Genomic DNA, 18,391 nt, shown 5'->3' on the forward strand with positions numbered 1-18,391 from the left:
AATCACAACAACATATGAGCCTCCACAGGTTGACAAACTGACAGACAAATGGTAACTAAATTAACCAAATTGACTACATCGTCTATAATAGAACCCAGAAATACCACAGCTGCATATATACCCCAAAGAAGTATGAGAAAGAAGAGGAACAGACCTAGCCTCTCCCATGTTCATCGCAACACAATCACAGTTGCAAGACGCTGGACACATCCCAAATGCTTATCAATCAATGCAATAATGGATTGAGAAACTCTGCTACATACACACAATACATACCTAAAACACAATGATGAAGCCATAAAACTCTTCATAACAAGGATGGATTGGGGAGACATTAAGCTTAGTGAAGTTAGTCAATCAGAAAAGCACAAATATTGTATGATACCACCATATCAATAAACACCAAGACAAATGCAGGCAACTATCTTCAGGTCATGTAATCTTTTTATATGATCTCTCAAACAACAAATTTTTGTATCTGCCTAATGCTCACTATATATATATCACCCTCTCAGTTGTAATATATATATATATCTCACCCTCTCAGTTGTACATCTTAATAATCACTTTGAGAGAGGCATCCTTACCTCAGTTGTGATCAGTTTCGCATATTGGAGAAAGACATAGAAAAACAACCAGTTCCTCCCATATCACATTGTTCTGTAGTCTACTCAAATTGACAGACACTACTAAAAAGGAACTCAGTGAACCTTAAAAAAATCAAATTCAGATGTGAGCATTTTGTCTCAGATATGGGGATTTCACTTGATAGTGAATAAACCAGGTGGGACAACGGTTTTGCCACTGGGAAAAATGCTTAACATTACTTATATAGAATCCCAAGGAGAGAATATGTTCGGTATTGTTTCTAAGTGGGCACTTTTGACTGTGTTTCTATCCAGTCTTGGTGACCCAGGTCACATGCTACAGAAAACTGGGGTTTTGTAATCTGTCCTTTCAAGGTGTGCAGCATCCTTTATTTGCCACCTCCAGAAACCCCATAAGTGAAGTAGACTTTAATTTAAACACACCTGTAGAAGATTAAAGGAATTGAACAACTTCCTAGAAATTAAGGCTGGAATTCCTTAGTGTGAGAAGAAGGAGATAACTGCTAACCTGAGGTTACGGATAGAAGTCATTGGGCTTTGTTTAAGATATCATATGTTGAGAGTGCCCAGTAAATGGCAATTGAGTCCTGGTGGTGTACTGGTTATGCATTGGGCTGTGATCCACAAGGTCAGCAATATGTAACCATTAACCACTTCTTGGGAGAAAGACTATAAACCCACAAAACAGTTTCACCCTTTCCTATATGTCTCTGTAAGTCGACCTCGACTCAATGACAGTGAATTTTTAATAAATGGCAACTCAAGACTACCATATATTTACTATTGCCATGCTCGCTTTGCTTTTTATGGCATGTCTTTGTCTAGAAGGCAGAGTTTTCTTTTTGAGCATTAGCATATGAAAGTGTTGTCCTATCTTCAATATTTATTAAAAATATTGTCCAGTCACTTAAATTTTTAATATGTGCAACTAAACTATCTATGTATGTCAGTCCAAAAAGCTTTTGTAAGCATGTATACATTTTTCTCTAGGACATTAGCAAGATTCTGTACCATTGACTAAATTAATAATACTGTCAAGAGAATGCCATATGTCCCATAGGAATGATTTATAATGCTCCCAAGTAAAAACCATAATGATGTATCTAACTAAAGTGGACCAGGAACATATAGAAATCATGGCTAGGTGAATGGATTTTGACCTTGTTTTAATCATAGCCTTAATCTAAGTAAAATTTGTTTTTATTATGTGACCAGCCAGGATAATTGCCCTCAAGAAAGATGACTAAAGATATGAGTGTTATATCAAAGTATGGTAAAGAAATAAGATAGGTCTTGTTTATGAGAAAGAATAACACATGGCAGTGTGTGTGTATGTGTGTGTGTATCATAAGGCTTGTCTTAAAACAAGCAGCCATCTAAATGACATGCCAGCTAGTTCATAAGGAGGAATCACACCAGTTGTGTGATCCAAAGATTATAAATAATAAAACCCAAGACAGAGGATGGAATGATTCTGAGCACTCAGTAAGCAGAAGGCTTTGTATGACAGTAAAGACCAAAATTCATTTGCAGGGTCCCCACTTGGGTTAAGCTTTGACTGAATCCCCTTCTGACCATTGACCAGGGATTTAAATAGCCTTACTATTCGACAGAGAGCATTTTAAATTCAATTGTGGCAGATATTGTTAGGTGAAAATTTAACACCTCAACGTTTGGTCTCCCTTTTTACGCATTTTAAATTTGTTTTACTTTTATTATTTTCTGTTTCTTGATCAATTGAAGTTTTTCTCTATTTAATTTTGTTATTTTTTGGTTGTTTTGTGTGTTTTACTTTATATGAAATTCCGGAATTCAGGGTAGATTAACTTATTAAGACAATAATGATTAATGGTTTATTTGGGTTATGGCAGAGAAGGTTGGGGAAATAGGAAGCTAATAATAATGAGTAAAAGGAAATAAGACAATTTTCTAAATTTCATTGTGTTAAGGATTGCACAACTTTTCTAATATGTCTAAACCATTAAATATTATTATATGTAAATTAAATTAGTGAAATTAATTTAAAAAATTTAAACAAGCTGATAAAACTCTGGAAGCACTCATCTATTCAAAAGACTTTGGAAGACAGCGTCTTGGGCAAGCAACAGGAAGACATCGGTTTTTGTACCTATTCCAACAGGGACACAAAAATGTGCAAAATATAGAACATATAATTGATATCACATGCAATTAACATTTTGCTGAATATCACACAACATTGGCTGCATGATTCCATTGACATAGAGCTGCTAGATATTCAGGCTGGATTTACAGGAGGATGTGAAATAAGGGATATTATTGGCTACGTCAGATGGACCTTGGTGCAAAGCCCAGAATATCAGAAAGATGTTTACTAGTATTTTATGATTATGCTAAGGCATGGGACTATGTGGATGATGATTTACTATGGATAGTACTGAGAAGAACAGAAATTCCAGAACCCTTCATGTTTCTCATGCAGAACTTCTACATGACTCAAGAGGCATGTAGAAGTGAGATCAGAAAAAGGGAATAATGCATGGTTTAAAATCAGAAGTGTGTGTCAGGATTGACATGCTTCAACTTATTCAATCTGTATTCTCACAAAATAATCCAAAAAACTGGAATATATGAATGTATGAAGAAGAATGCAGCATCAGGCTTGGAAGAAGGCTGATCCACAATTGGTGATTGGAGAGAGGCAGATGGCATTCGTGCTTGTTGAAAGTGAAAACTTGAAGCACTTGCTGCCAAATATCAAGAATCATAATTTCAATATGGATCGTAACTAATGTAAAAGAAACAAAAATGCTCACAACTAGACCAATAGGTAACATTACAATAAACGGAAAGGTGTTTGCAGTTGTTTAGGATTTTATCTTCCTTGAATCCACAGTCAATGCTCATGGAAGCAGCCATCAAGAGATCAAACAAATCATTGCATTGTGTAAATCTATTGCAAAGACTTCTTTAAAGTGTTGAAAAGAAATTATGTTACTTTGAGGGCTAAGGTGTGAATGTTTTCAATTGCCTCATACGCATGTGAAAGTTGGACATAGTAGAAGGGAGACTGAATCAATGCATTTGAATTTTGCTGCTGGTGAAGAATAGGACAGACAAATCTGTCTTGGAAGAATTACAGCCAGATAGCTCCATAGAAGTGAGGATGCCGAGACTTCATCTTTAGACACGTACCAGGAGAGACCAGTTCCTGAAAAAGGGCATCATGCATGGTAGAGTAGAGGCTCAATGAAAAAGAGAAATATTCTCAACATGATGGATTGATATGGTGGCTACAATGATTAGCTTGAACATAACAACATTTTTCAGGATAGCACAGGTGAAGCAATTTTTTGTTCTGTTTTGCATAGGGTCACTATGAACAGAACCGACTTGACAACCCCCAACAAGGGAAAGAAATGAGACGCAAAAGCCTTCCCTGTATATGAAATATTTAGAACAGTGCAAATCTGTGAGAGCTAAATACATTAGTGGCTTTTGGCGACTGTGCAGTAAAGCATATTAACTGTAAATAAGTGTGAGGGATCTTTTGAGAGAGAGAGATGATCTAAATTGGATCTGTGATAATCATTGCATAGCTCCAAATATGGATTGTAAATAACTTAATTCAACTGAAAAAGCAGTTACATTTTATGGTATGTAAATTATTCCCCAACTAAATCTGTTAAAATAGTGAAGACAAATAGATGTGTTTTTGAAGGAAAAAAATAAAAGCAGTTTATGCTTTACCATGAAATTTCTATGTTATTCAATTCATGGGTATTCAGAAATGTAAGTGCCAGTTGGATATCTCTTAGAAATATTTTTCTAATGTCAAGACTCTTTACTAGGAAATATTGTTCTAATTTTAGTAGTTATTTTCCATTGAAATTCTTTTAGAATATTTAGAGGCATCTAGGGAATAAGAATTGCTTTTTATTTGGATTTCCCATCATGTAGATGTTAGAAACAAAATGTTTAATGATTTCTGTTAGTGATAAAAACAATATAGTGAAAAATTTGAGCTGTTTATGGGTATATTTTCTGATCTTAATTTTGTTTTTCAGAAGAGATGCCAGTTCCAATGATGAAGCCACCCTTGGACAAGATCCAGTTGCCTCCTGGACAGGCACTGCCTCCAGGATTCCCTGGTCCCTTCATTTTTGCCGATAGTCTGTCCTCCGTGGAGACTCTGTTGACTAACATTCAGGTCAACAATATTTCTATAAACAAAATAAATGTAAAATAAGACATTAGGACCTACAAAGATAGTTTTATATTTTAGACATGAGAACAGAGAGGATAAACTGCATATCATTTGTTGTACTTTCACAGGGTCTGCTGAAAGTGGCTTTGGATAATGCTCGCATCCAGGAGAAACAGATTTTGCAAGAAAAGAAGGAACTGCGGATGGAGCTCTACCGAGAAAGAGAAATGAGAGAAAATCTGGAGAGACAGCTGGCAGTTGAGCTTCAAAGCAGAAGTAGGCATAACAAGTCACTGAGTGAATATTGTGCAGGAGAAATTTTAAATAATAATAAATATTCAGGTAGTTTTGAACTTCTAAAACAAATGATGAATTAAACTTCATGCATAAGCAGTAAGGTAAATATTTTGTAATAAAATATTTTGTTAGATCTGTACTTTGTGCCAGTTGCAGGTTTTAAAATATGAATATTATCAATTCCCTCGCAATTTGATGAAACATATCTTAATGCGGGTAATATGACCATTTATTACATATGAAATACTCTGTGTCTGACGTTACATGTTGGGCTGTAATTTGCAAGGTCGGCAGGTCTCATGATCTTTATTACAAAATATTTACCTTTAGGCTTATGCATGCAATTTAAAACCTCATGCCTAAGAAGCTATATATAGTTTGTTATTACTGTGACTTTGAAGATTAAGAGGTGAATGCCAGGAGATGCTGTGAAAAGGGAGTCCGGTAGAGGCTAAATTATAAGGCATGTTTTTAATCAAAGGTCCAAGGTGGCACTTTTGGTGAAGCAATGCAGTGTAATCAGAGTCGGCAGTTCAAACTCACCAGCCACTCTGCAGGAGAAATCTGAGGCTTTCTGCTCCTGGGAAGACTTGGGACCTTCGAAACTCTATACAGGGTCACCCTGGTGGGGAAGTGGTTAGGAGTTGAAGTGCTAACTGCAAGGTCAGCAGGTTGAAACCATTGGCTGCTCAGCAGCAGCAAAATGAGACTCGCTACACCTGCCTTGAGACAATTGTGGGAAGTTTCATTTGGGTGTGGCCTACTCTTAGTGTAGATTGGCACTGTGTGGAAGCTGGCTTCACTTCTCCTTCTGGATCTGGATCCTGCATCTGATTTGTAGATTTTCTATTACCGTATATACTCGAGTATAAGCTGACCTGACTATCAGCCAAGGCACCTAATTTTACCACAAAAGCTGCATAAAAATGTGCCAAAAATATTGGCTTATATACAAATATATATGGTATATTGCCTGCCAACTCCCAGAAGCTATCAGTGCACTGCCAACTTTAGATTCATTTGGTGTACCTACAATTCATTCAGCTTTGCACCCACAGCCCTGTGGTCTTTCTGCCTTCATATCCATGTTTCCTGTTTGTCAGTCCCTGCAGACATGCTCAGGCTGCTGGGCAAGCTGCTCTGCCTCTGGGGCCATATAATCCAACTGATTCAATGGCAGATAAAGATGCAGTTTGTGGCCTTTGGTCAGCCTCTATTGGCATACCCTGCAGACAATTACTTCCCCTCTGAAAAACAGCTTTTCTTACAAGGCCATCTTTCTCTTAGCTGGCACTTATGGTCTATGATTAGTGGACTACAAGAAGAGAAAACTGGCGCTTGTGTTCTGATTATTCTGTAGGAAATAAATGCGGGAACCAGTCAAAATTGGACAGTAGTAGCACTACATCCCTTTTCTGGGACATCCCTAAACCAAAATTGTAAAGGGAAATCCTTCTAATAGACAGAACTTTGAGGGTACACATGGTCATTCAGTTTGCTTTGAAGGAGAAATGACCATATGAGTGATTATAAACTGAAACATGAACTGTGGTTAATAATTGGGCAGGATGGTCAGAGACTTTGAAAGATTGCTATAGAAAAATTGGTGACCAGAAGGTGTAAAGAGGTCCTGGCTGGAAATGCAGCTCATAGCATGGATCCTTCTTCCTATGTGTTGCACGTGGCGCCAGAGAAGCCGCCACACCCTGAACACATGTAGCTGGTGCTACCAGTGGCTCCTTCTCCGGCAGACACCTTGCACCTCTTCAGCTCAAAGCAAGGGCCAACCTGGCTTGTGCTCTCCAAGATGACCAAGCAGCTGCACTGTGACCTGGAGACCATGGGGAACGAGCAGAATCCGCCTCGCTGAGCTTATGAAGCACTTCTCAATCCTGCAAAGGGTCATCAGGGCCCTGCACCTGGCCGTGCAGCTGAAAGAGCAGGCCCGCAAACAACACGGCAGCAAGAAATGGCCCCAGTGATGACTGAAAGTAAAATTGAAAATAATGGGAGTTTCCCGCAAACGTTTTGAAGCCCCCTTCTATATCTATCACACAAGGTTTGCCTTTTCGGTTATTTACAAGTTTAAGCCTTACTGACAGCAATTACAAGAATCTGCTTGCAAGCATACCATTCTATAATCTACGTAGTTTTCCCATCATCACTCCCCCCACCATTTTCTCTATATTGGCCCTAGTAACCACTAATAAACTTTTATATCTATACAAAAAAGATGTGGAGAAGCATTTGAACGTGCTCCCACAAAATGAAAATGTGTGTGACATGCAAATCCTTACCAAATGATTACCTCTGCAGAGAAGATTTAAAGAAACAAGTGGGTAGTGTATAGATTCTGTGGAAACCAATGATCTTTTTTCCCCAGTCACTCTTGGCAATGTTCAATGGGGTCATGAACCTGGTGGCCATGCGTGCAGAGATGGGGGTTATGTGTAGACTCAGCAACATGGACTTACATTCACCAAGACTGACTTGGATACTAGCACTGCTGAGTGCCCCATCTGCCAGCAGCAGAAACCAGACAGGGGAGGCCGATTTGGGACATTTCTCAGGAAATCAACCAGCATGCTGATGGCAGATGGATTGATTACTTCGGACCATAGATTTCAGAAGAAGAACAGCTATTTTGTTCTCACTGGAATAGCCACTAATTTTAAATACATATTTGCCTTCCTTGCATGTAATGCTTCTGCCAAAACTACCATTCGTGGACTTACAGAATGTCTTATCCATCTGCATGGTATCTCATACAGTATCAATGAGGAACAAATGACTCAATTCGGAGCAAATGAAGTCATACCATGTAACCCATCAACATACCAAAGCAACAGGCTTGATAGGATAATAGAATGAACTTCTAAAGACACAATTACTGTGCCAGCTAGGTGAGAGCACCTTGCATGGTTATGAAAATATTCTCCAGGAGGTTGTTTATGCCTTAAACAAGTGCCCATAAATGTAGTGCTGTCTCTAATAGCCAGGGCTCATTGGCCCATGAAGCAAAGGGCGGAAATGAGAATGGCACCAATCACTATTACACCTAGTAATCAATCCACTTGCAACAGTTTTGCTTCCTGGCCCCACAAACCTATGCTCTTTGGATCTGAAAGTCTAATTTCCAAAGGGAAAAATACTCCCGCCTGGAGCCACAGCATTGACTCCATTGACATGGAAGAACTGAAGAGGACCTCCTGCCATTTTGGACTCCTAATCCCTCTGGATAACAAGTCAAAAAAGACAGTTACTTTATTGAGTGGTGTGATTGATCCTGATTGCCAAAAATGGATTGTTGTAACACAACAGTGGTAAAGATGAGTATGTCTCCAATCCATGAGTTTTCTTAGGTTATCGCTTAATATCAACATGGCCTGTGATTAAAGTCACCAGTATACTACAAGAACCAATTCTGATATGACAACTAATGGCCCAACTCTTCAGGAATGAAGTTCTAGGTTACCCACCAGGCAAATAACTGCAATCAGCCAAGTACTTTTCAAAGTATGAAGACCAATGATCACATAGGCAGGAGTTTCAAAACCTCAAACCAAGATCAAGAAAGATGAGAGCTAAGGTTCCTATTTTTTTTCAATGTTAGGGCATCATTATGTGTCTTGTGGATGGTGACCAGCCCTTTTTTCTTAATACTCAGATTTCTCTCTCTCTCTCTTTCTCTTTTAAAGATAATTTTATTGGGGGCTCTTACCACAATATATACATTAATTGTATTAAGTATATTTGTATATATGTTGCCATCAATATTTTCTAAACATTTACTTTCTATTTGAGCCCTCAGCATCAGCTCCTCTTTTTTCCCTGCCACTTCCCTCCCACTTTCATGATCCCTTGATAGGTTATTTTTCATATCTTACACCAACACCAAGATATTTTAATATCTTACACCAACCACTGTCTCCCTTTCCCCATGGTTTCTGTTGTTCATCCCCCTTAAGTGTGGGGTGTATATGATTATGTGTCAATCATTGCAATCGGTTCCCCTTTGCTCCCCTCCAATCCCCACCTTATTCCTGCCCTCCTGGTATCACTACTCCCATTCCTGTCCTGAGGGGTTTATCTGACCTGGATTCTGTGTGTTGGAGTACTTATCTGTACCAGTGTACATGCTCCGGTTTAGCCCAACGTTGAAGGCAGGAATGGGATCATGATAGTGGGGAGTGAGGAAGACTCAAGGAACCAGAGGAATATTGTGTGTTTCATCAGAGCTATACTGCTCCCTGGTTGATTCTTCCTTTTGTGTTTCTTAAAGCTCTAACATTCTATAATTCTAAGAGTTTTATCTGTAAGTGATACTGCCGCAATGTATATGTATGTCTCATTCAAGTAGTACAGTTTGATTAACAATGAAAACTAACTCAGTGGGACAAGTTTTCCCCCTTAGTGTGAAACAGTGCTTTCTTTAACTGTAAAAAAGAGAGAGAGAATCATAGGGATTCTTACTACCTGAAGGTTAGTAAAAATGTATCAGTACAAAATCGTAGAAACATTTATTAAGCAAAATTGTAAAAATGTGAAGATATTGTTTGTTGACATTTCCTCATCCTGGTCTACAAAATTCTTAAGGAGGTGTTTCCCATCTTCCTAACAACCCTTCCCCGATGAATCCTGTGCTCTTGAGTTTGTACCACAGAAAAGTGACAGCTTGGGTGTTCTGCAGGGACTCAAAGCACATTTTTTTAAATGTTCTTTGCATTTTAGGAACAGAAAGAATATGTAAAGAGGCAGGATCACGGCTGTAGTGTAGATGGGATAAAGTTCACCAATGAATTTCTCATAGGACAGCCCTTGCTATCGTTGAGGAATTAGCAGATGCATTGTATTTCCAGAGAAAACAAACATATGAGGAAATTTGAAGCTCAACTTGTGTGACCTTTTCCTCACCAATGTAACCCTCTCTCTTTAACAAAAACACTACTTCGCAATAAGCTTATCATTGTCCTGTGTAATGCAATAAAATCTACCAAGATTACCCTTTTGGAATTCCTCCAAATAATCCACATAACCTTCTGAGCTGACCGATCTGGCTCAAATTTAACTGGCCAAGCAAATCTTCTGGGAAATCACCATTTTGATTATACATTTATTTTTGGAAGGAGACTATGACAAATGTATTACTGAGAAAGAACCTGTCTGTAGGCACTGATGTGTTGAAACATGTTCTATATGGAATAAACTCATGCATGTATGAACTGGAACCCTAATAGCAATATTTTATCTTACTCTTTATATGCTATCCTTAGAGATATGTTACTTTATAATCATAATACCATTGTTTCCCCTCTCTTCTTTAAATTGCACCACTTAAAATAAAAGTTTCATCTTTTATCACAAAACATATATAAATATATATACATTGACAATGTTATCAAAATTAGGTTCTCATCTTATCAAAATAAATATTTACTTTTGGAAGACAGGGAATGGCAAACTAATTTGATTTAGAAGCTCCTAGGTGTAAGGAAACCTTACCAAGCCCCATAGCTGGATTTCAGATTTCTTTTCCCCGCATGCACATCAAGCTTTTATTTTAAGTTCCGGAGCACAAATGGTTCTCAGGAGCTTCCAAGGGGTTCTGGGAAATGTAGTACAGAAATGTTGTCATAAGCCCCACGCACATTCTGCCCACAATCTTCACCTTTGTTCCTTTGAGTTCTCTCACACCGCTCCCCCCCTTCCACACATACACCACCCCGAGAGATATCATGTACATAATGCTTCAAGGGATGAGGATAAAAATCTCTCCATCTGTAGCTGCTTCCTGCTTACATGAGACGGAGTATGTATCATCACCCTCCTTATATGAATAGATCCTAATCTAGTCAATTAAATATAACAGGCTCTTTCCGGTTGATATGCTTAACTTGAGGCTGTGAGATACACAGGCATAGGTTTATTATGGTCTGCAGTCTAGGTTCCCTCGGGTTAGACTGGATCTGCTGTTTAAGAAAATTCTGCCACAGTTTCAGAGATCAAAAACCATCATGTGTTAGAGTAGTTAATGTTTGTAGTTAAAAGTTTGAGAAATGAACTTTGTCTTTTAGCATTTCTTTCCTATTGCTGCTTACCAAGGAAACTCATCAATGAAAAGAGGAAGCCCCCAAAAGATGGATTGACCCAATGGCTGCAACAATGGGCTCAACAAAAGAACAGTTGTGAGGAGGGCTTCCTGTTTCATTCTGTTGTACATAGTAGGGTCACTCTGAGTCTGAACCAGCTCACAGTGGTAAAGTGGTGCTGTTATACCCTCTTTATGTAACCATTACTCAAAGTTAAGCTCTTTAATATGTTTGTGTATATATAGGTGTGTGTGAGGCCTCCAAAGGGTTTATGGAAAGTGAGATAGAAAGATATTAGATTTTTTTCTATGAATGCTTGTCAGTGTAGATAGGTAGGGAGGTAGATAAATAGGTAGCTAGATAGATTATATGAACATATATTTTTAAAAATAATAACCTTTACAACTAGTAACCCCTTAGAAAAAATATATACTTGTCATTCTATGTTTGAAAGAAATAGCATATATTTTATGGATAACTTTACCTTTTTGCACTTGTAGAATATGAAAAACAATGCGCTAATTAATATTAAGACTATATTTTAAAAGATATATAAAATATGTAACGTTATCCTTAAATGCATAATTAATCAAAGTATGAAGCAATCCCTCAATAGTACCTCCATTATATAAATGCACATATATGCATAAAATATACAACTGGTAAAAGTGAAAATATGAAAAAATCAATTATACGATTGAACTATAGTTTCAAAAAATACAATCTGTGGATAACAAGCTGATAAGCATTGGGGTAAATGAAGAAAATCAAAAGTTCTCTCTGTATGCATTCATAATTCATCAGAACTGCCCAATATATTACATTAGCCAATCCCTTACAAATCATTTGCCTTTTTACATTTCAGCTGCTATGCAAAAGCGCCTGAAGAAGGAGAAAAAAGCCAAGAGAAAATTGCAGGAATCTTTGGACTTTGAATCCAAGCGCAGAGAACAAATAGAGCATGCACTTAAGCAAGCTACTACTGGTGACAGTGGCCTGAGGATGTTGAAAGGTAATATATCATTTAAACTTTCACAATCATGGCACATAAAGCTAAACCCAGTTAATAGAGACAAAGATAAATAGAACCGGCAAAAAAGCAAGGAAAGATTTGCCCATAAAAATGATAAAATATCACATTGATGTAAAATTATTTGTCATGAAATAAACCAGCCAAACTAATTCCTATTGCCGTGGTTCCGGTTAGGTGCCATTGAGTTGGTTGCGGACTCAGAGTGACAATAGACTGAAAAGTCATTTGGTTCTGAGCCTTCCTCACAAATGTTCTTCTGCTTGACCCCTTTGTTGCAACCATTGTGTCAATCCTTCTTGTTGAGGGTTTTCCTCTTTGTTTGCTTCCCATCTAATTTGCCTAGCATTGTGTCCTTTTCCAGGGACTGGTCTCTCTTGATAACGCCCAGTGTACTTGAGACAAAGGTTTGCCACTCTTGCCCCTAAGGACTATTCTGGCTGTACTGCTTCCAAACCAGATGGGTTTATTCTTTAGGCAATCCATGATACTTTCCGTAGTCCCCATCAGCTCCATTATTCAAACGCATCAATTATTCTTAGATTTTCCTTATTCAATGTCCAACCCTCACATGCATAGAAGATGATTAAAAATACAAGGCTTGGGTCAAGTGTACCTATGTCCTTAAAGTAAAATACCTATTATAGCAGATACAGATAGCCTCAGCATAACAGGAAATCCTGTGAACTTTTGCAGTAGAAACAATAACACTGATGGTATTACGACATCTCAACTATAAGTGCTTTAGAGATGCTCATCTTAGAATCTTCTGATGCTTGGTGAACTCTATTATGGTCAGCTATAGGTGGCTCCTTCAGTGCAGATTGACTGGGTCATGGTTGAGCTGCATAATGAGGACAAGATGTGTAAGGAGTATTTGGCTAAGAAGTAGTAAGTAGGGTCCAAAGTAAATCTCTGGATAGCCTGCAGGAGGAAGCATTTACATCATAAAATATTTTAGTTCCTGAAATCCTATAATGTCATTTGATTTGATAAAATTTACATATTCTTCTTGATTTGCACACTGGCAGATCGTATATTTTAACAGTTATATGTAAAAAAAAGAGATGAGCCTGAAGATTTTATGCACACTCATACATATTCTTCTGCACATATGTGAGACATACAAAGAACTAAGATATGGTGGCTTTGTTGTACTGTGCTAAGAGTAGATAGCAAATTTTGGACAAAGATTCAACTGTATTATTTTCTTTTTACAAGTTTTATTCTTGTGTTCCTGCTGCCTTGTGGAAGCTTATGCTCTCCACTGAAATATAATCCTAGATCATTACATCATAATGATGCAAGTAGACATCCATTGCATTAATATCGCATACAATGAGACAATTTAGCCAAGAGTCAAGCATTGGTGATCAGCAACACAATAAATATTCCATGCACAGTTGTTGTCAGGCTCTGATCTACAGGATGTATGTGGAACAGTGATGAAGTATTTGGCTGTTAACCAAAAGAAAACTGGCAGTAGAGAGCTATCTAGTCACTTCAAAACAGAAAGATCTTGGCAACATGCTCTCATGAAGATTACATTTTGGAAAACCCTGGGAAACAATTCTTCAAAGGCGGCTACAACATCTAGTTCAGTTTCCATGTGCATGTTTAAAATCCACCTTCAATGAGTTCTACTCCAGTGGCTCTGTTTTTGTTTGTAAAGGAGAAGCAGCTGCACATTACCTTCAAATTGTTGCCAGCAGCCAAGTTTCCGGGAAGCCCATCACTGTTTTAGCCAAACACAGAGACCAGACTTATTCAAGAAATTCTAAATTTATTCCAGCAGGCACTGAACCAAGGAAATAGTGGGTTTTCGGCCTCCAAACTGTTTTAGGATTCAGTGAAAATCCAGCATGTTGTATATACCACAAATGTTTTGGCCATTTGGGTGGGAGAGTGGAATAATAGAAGGTTTTGCAGCAAACCCAGGAGATAACACGTTTTGCAATGTTCAGCGGACATTCAAGCAATGGGGCAATAGAGCGAGTTGCATAGGAAAGGACCATCACTTTCCCAAAAGATTATCAGACCATGTCTGGATTTTTCTTGAGGTTGTCAGACCTGTGTCCAGCCTCCAGGCTCGTCTAAGTCACCCCACTTCCCCTTTCCTGAATGCGAGCACCCTTGCTGATTAGGTTTAAAAGGAATTTTTATTAAAAGGGAGGGGCCTGTTAAATCATGGGCTCCATTTTAGCAAGCTTAATATCAACAAATAAAATCTGAAAGCAGGTTACATGAACAATAGGCGCTTTCAGCCCATCTATCAAACTCATTGTCTTTCTCTTGTTTATCCTTGGAGACATTGGGTGATACACTGATATCGGTTATTCCAATAACCATGGTGTCCGAGCAAATCTGTATACACTAAGCTGTATATGAATACCAAAAACAAACCTGTTTTCATGGAGTCGAGTCCAACTCATAGCAATTGGATAGAGCAGAGTATAATTGTCTCGTCTTTTCCAAGGCTGCGTGGAATTCAGCAATATCCAATTGCTGAGCAGCTGGTAGGTTACAACCACTGAACTTCTGTGAATATTTTAGTGCTTTAACCACTGAGCCCCAGGTCTCCTTCATGTGTGAATCTGCATTCGATCATTAAAATTCATATTTAAAGTTGAATATAAAAAGCACAACTTCCTGTTCTTTTTTTATGAGCTTTGATCTTGTTCAAACATATACAGCAAAACACATACCAATTCAACCATTTTGTTCCTACATGGACAATTACATGATATTGATTTGTATTCTCTGAGTTGTGCATCCATTCTCACCTTTCTTTTCTTAATTGTGCCTCCCCCATGGACATAATCTCACGGTCTCCTAACATTTCTGTCTAATCTTTTGAGATTCTGTAGTCAGTTTGATCGCATAGCCAACCTTATTTCTTTTTTATAGCAAATTTTTCAGGTGAAAAACATCACATGGATAGAGCACCCCCATTTGTGCAATCACATCTGTCATCCTTTCCTTATTCTCAGTCAAGACATTAATTACACATAGTGGGCACACTAGCCTATGAGCACATTATTTTCCTGAAAATTATCTCATATGAATGTAATGAATAAAGAAGCACTGCATTTTTGCCAAGATAACACATATTATAAAGTTCTTGTAAAATGCACAACCTTTTTGTCCATTTGTTTCACATGCACACTATGAGATAATATGAAAAAATAGGGTCTTTGCTATAATACCCAATTCTGTAACTCAGCTACAGCTTAGATTTTCCTTACCTACCATTACAAAGAAGAAAAAAAGTTTACAAACAAATAGACAAGAAACAAAAATGCCACCCAAATACTTGTGTTCGCTATGAGATTGAAGTTAAGGTTCACTAGTTTTCCCGTTAGATGGAATCAGGATACAGAGCTGTATATTAATATTTAATATTACTTTTTACAGATACTGGAATTCCAGATATTGAAATAGAAAACAGTGGGACTCCTTATGATAGTGCTGCTATGCAAGGTGCAGTAATAAAAGCCTTTTTCTTCTAAAATTTCATATTTCTTTATGATCCCTTGGGGGGAGGGTGTAGAGATGTGCCTAGAAATAGGTACTCTTCATGTAAGTAAAATAAATCAGTGTAGCCCTTCTTCTCTTATGACAAAATATATTGCCAGTATATCTATGTTTTGATCTATATTTATACATACATATCACGTATATATAATCTTTTACTTACTATACTTTTGAAAGCCCAATGACAGTACTGGTACTTAAACAGGATTTCCTCACCCACACAGACTCTTCTCTTCTCTAACTAACATGTAGAGGCCATTGAAGACAAAGTAGATATAAGCAAAATATAGTTTATTCTAAATCGTTTGGTTTTCTGAGACTAACACTTTACAGGAGTAGAAAGCCTTCTCTCCATATGACAGAGGAGATGGTGATTTGGAATTGCTGACTTTATGGTTAGCAGCTCAATGCATAACCCATTAATCACCGGGCGTATGGATATGTGGAGACTAATTTTACATATACAATGTGAACAAATCTAGTATACATTTAGCTGTCAAAATATACATTTATATTTGAAGCATATTCTAAAAATGCACATCTGTGAACATAATGTAGTTTTCAGAAGTGTACAATCCCATATTCTCTTAACCTCACTACTTTACTGTTTATAGAAGCCACAGATATGAGAATTGCATGCTGTTAATATTTTCAGTGACTATACATTTTTCTAGTCAAGCACAAGGCTTATGTAATTCATGATTTACAAATTTTCCTTGCCTAGTGCCATTAAAAGGCACTCATCAAACAATTCAGTACTAGAGAAGCATCTGAAATCAATCGACAGAGTTTCAGTGCAAATGCACCTAAATTAAGAGTTAGGTTTGATATGCTGAACATTTTCTGAAGTGACTCTAAAGGGAGTCCAGGCCTTTGCATGCATATTATATTCAATTTCACTGCTAATGTGAAAAGGATACCTAACTGTATTAAAAGAATAATATGCTTCCATGAGAAAACTATTTCCTAAATTGCAAGAAGGAATACAACCATAAATTAGTTGCTTGCTGAAAGTGTATCTTGCTATTATTGTATGGTAATTGAGTCTACATGAACGCAGTGGAAACAAAGGCAGCCAAAAGATGCATTGGGGCACATCTGAGCACCACCATTTCATTTGGCTAGCTAACTCAAGTCCATTGAGTTGATTCTGGCTCATAGTGATCCTTTAGGAAAAAGTAGAGTCGCGCTTGTGGGTTTCTGAGTTGGTAAATCTTTATAGGAATACAAGAGCTTACCCCGGCCCCCCCAAACAAACAAACAAAAAAAACCCGATTTTTTTCAAAGCAACTATGTCTTTAAATATTTAAAACTCAACTTTATCGCCTTCAAAGTATGCTACATTATGCTTGATACATTTGCCAAATCTGTGATCCCATTCTTGGAAACATTTTTCAAACTCATCTGCTTGGATGTCTGACAGCACCTCCTTCATCTTTTTCTTCATCTCTCCTATGTCATACAATCACTGTCCTTTCATGTCTCTCTTCATGCATAGACACAAAAAGAAGTTGCAGGAAGTGAGATCAGGTGAGTCAGGTGTTTGGGACAAGAGAAGAATGCTGCTTTTGCTAAACACACACACACACACACACACACACAAACAAAAAACGGACACACTGAGATGGCTGTGAGAGCAGGTGCATTGTTGTGGTGGCAAAAACTGTTCCCAGTCTGCCACAAATCAGACCTTTTTTTTTTTTTTGCGGCACACAGTTAAGTAATCTTTTCACAACCTCTAAATCAGCATTTCTCAACCTGTGGGTTGTGACCTTTTTGGGGGTCAAACGACACTTTTACAGGGGTTACCTGATTCATAACTAGCAAAATTGCAGTTATGAAAATAATTTTATGGTTGGGGGTCCACTACAACATGAGGAACTGTATTAAAGGGTCATGGCATTAGGAAGGTTGAGAACCACTGCTCTAAATAGAAAGATTAACAGTCGTACCTGGTGGAACCAACTTCAAATGCACTAGGAGTCAACATTTTTGTCCATTCAGGAGTTGACAGACATCCAGAATGAGGTTTGTCATCAATTGACATTTTACCTTTTTTGAAATGAGAAAACCACTCATCCACTTGACGTTTTTTTCCCATACAATTGTCTTTGTAAGCTGTATTCAACATTACAATAGTTGCTGCAGAATTTTTCTAGAGCAGGAAACAAAATTTTACAGCCGCACACTGTTTTCTTAAATCGGCCATCACAAAAAAATGAGGTTCAATTGAAACTGCTTTTCATAAAAAAAAATTCACTGTGACCAGGTGACGCCACTGGGTGCACTAACTCTGAGCAAGTTTCTGGGTGTTCTAGCAGTGGATCGGTGGTGTGTGTGTGTGTGTGTGTGTGTGTGTGTGTGTGTGTGTTGTACTACCTAAGTTCCACCCAGTGGAACTTTTTCCAGTGATTTTTTTTGGGGTACCCCCTCATAGAAAACCTCATATTTCTCCTTCAGAGTGACTGGTAATATTGAATTCCTCACCTTGAGGTTAGCAGCCAAACGTGTAACCCACTATGCCAACAAGGATCAATTTTGGAAATTTAAAAACCTTGATTAATGTAGTTTTGCAAAGTATCTTTACAAAACCCAGAATGTCAGAACTGATGGTTTTCCTGGTAATGCTAGGTTTTGCTATGGTTGA

General features: G+C 37.8%; 1 protein-coding gene across 1 annotated transcript in view; it reads left to right on the forward strand.

Moving 5' to 3' along the window:
* DACH2 (dachshund family transcription factor 2) overlaps positions 1-15,719 on the forward strand; it is a 792,597-nt gene extending 776,878 nt beyond the window's left edge. Inside the window, exons 9-12 of the mRNA XM_075538394.1 lie at positions 4,655-4,797; positions 4,923-5,070; positions 12,046-12,192; positions 15,625-15,719. Of these exons, the coding sequence (XP_075394509.1) occupies positions 4,655-4,797; positions 4,923-5,070; positions 12,046-12,192; positions 15,625-15,719 (533 nt within the window). The remainder of the gene's footprint in view (positions 1-4,654; positions 4,798-4,922; positions 5,071-12,045; positions 12,193-15,624) is intronic.
* The last annotated feature ends 2,672 nt before the right edge of the window (positions 15,720-18,391 follow it).

This window comes from Tenrec ecaudatus, chromosome X (genome assembly GCF_050624435.1).
Source record: "Tenrec ecaudatus isolate mTenEca1 chromosome X, mTenEca1.hap1, whole genome shotgun sequence".
Taxonomy (NCBI): domain Eukaryota; kingdom Metazoa; phylum Chordata; class Mammalia; order Afrosoricida; family Tenrecidae; genus Tenrec; species Tenrec ecaudatus.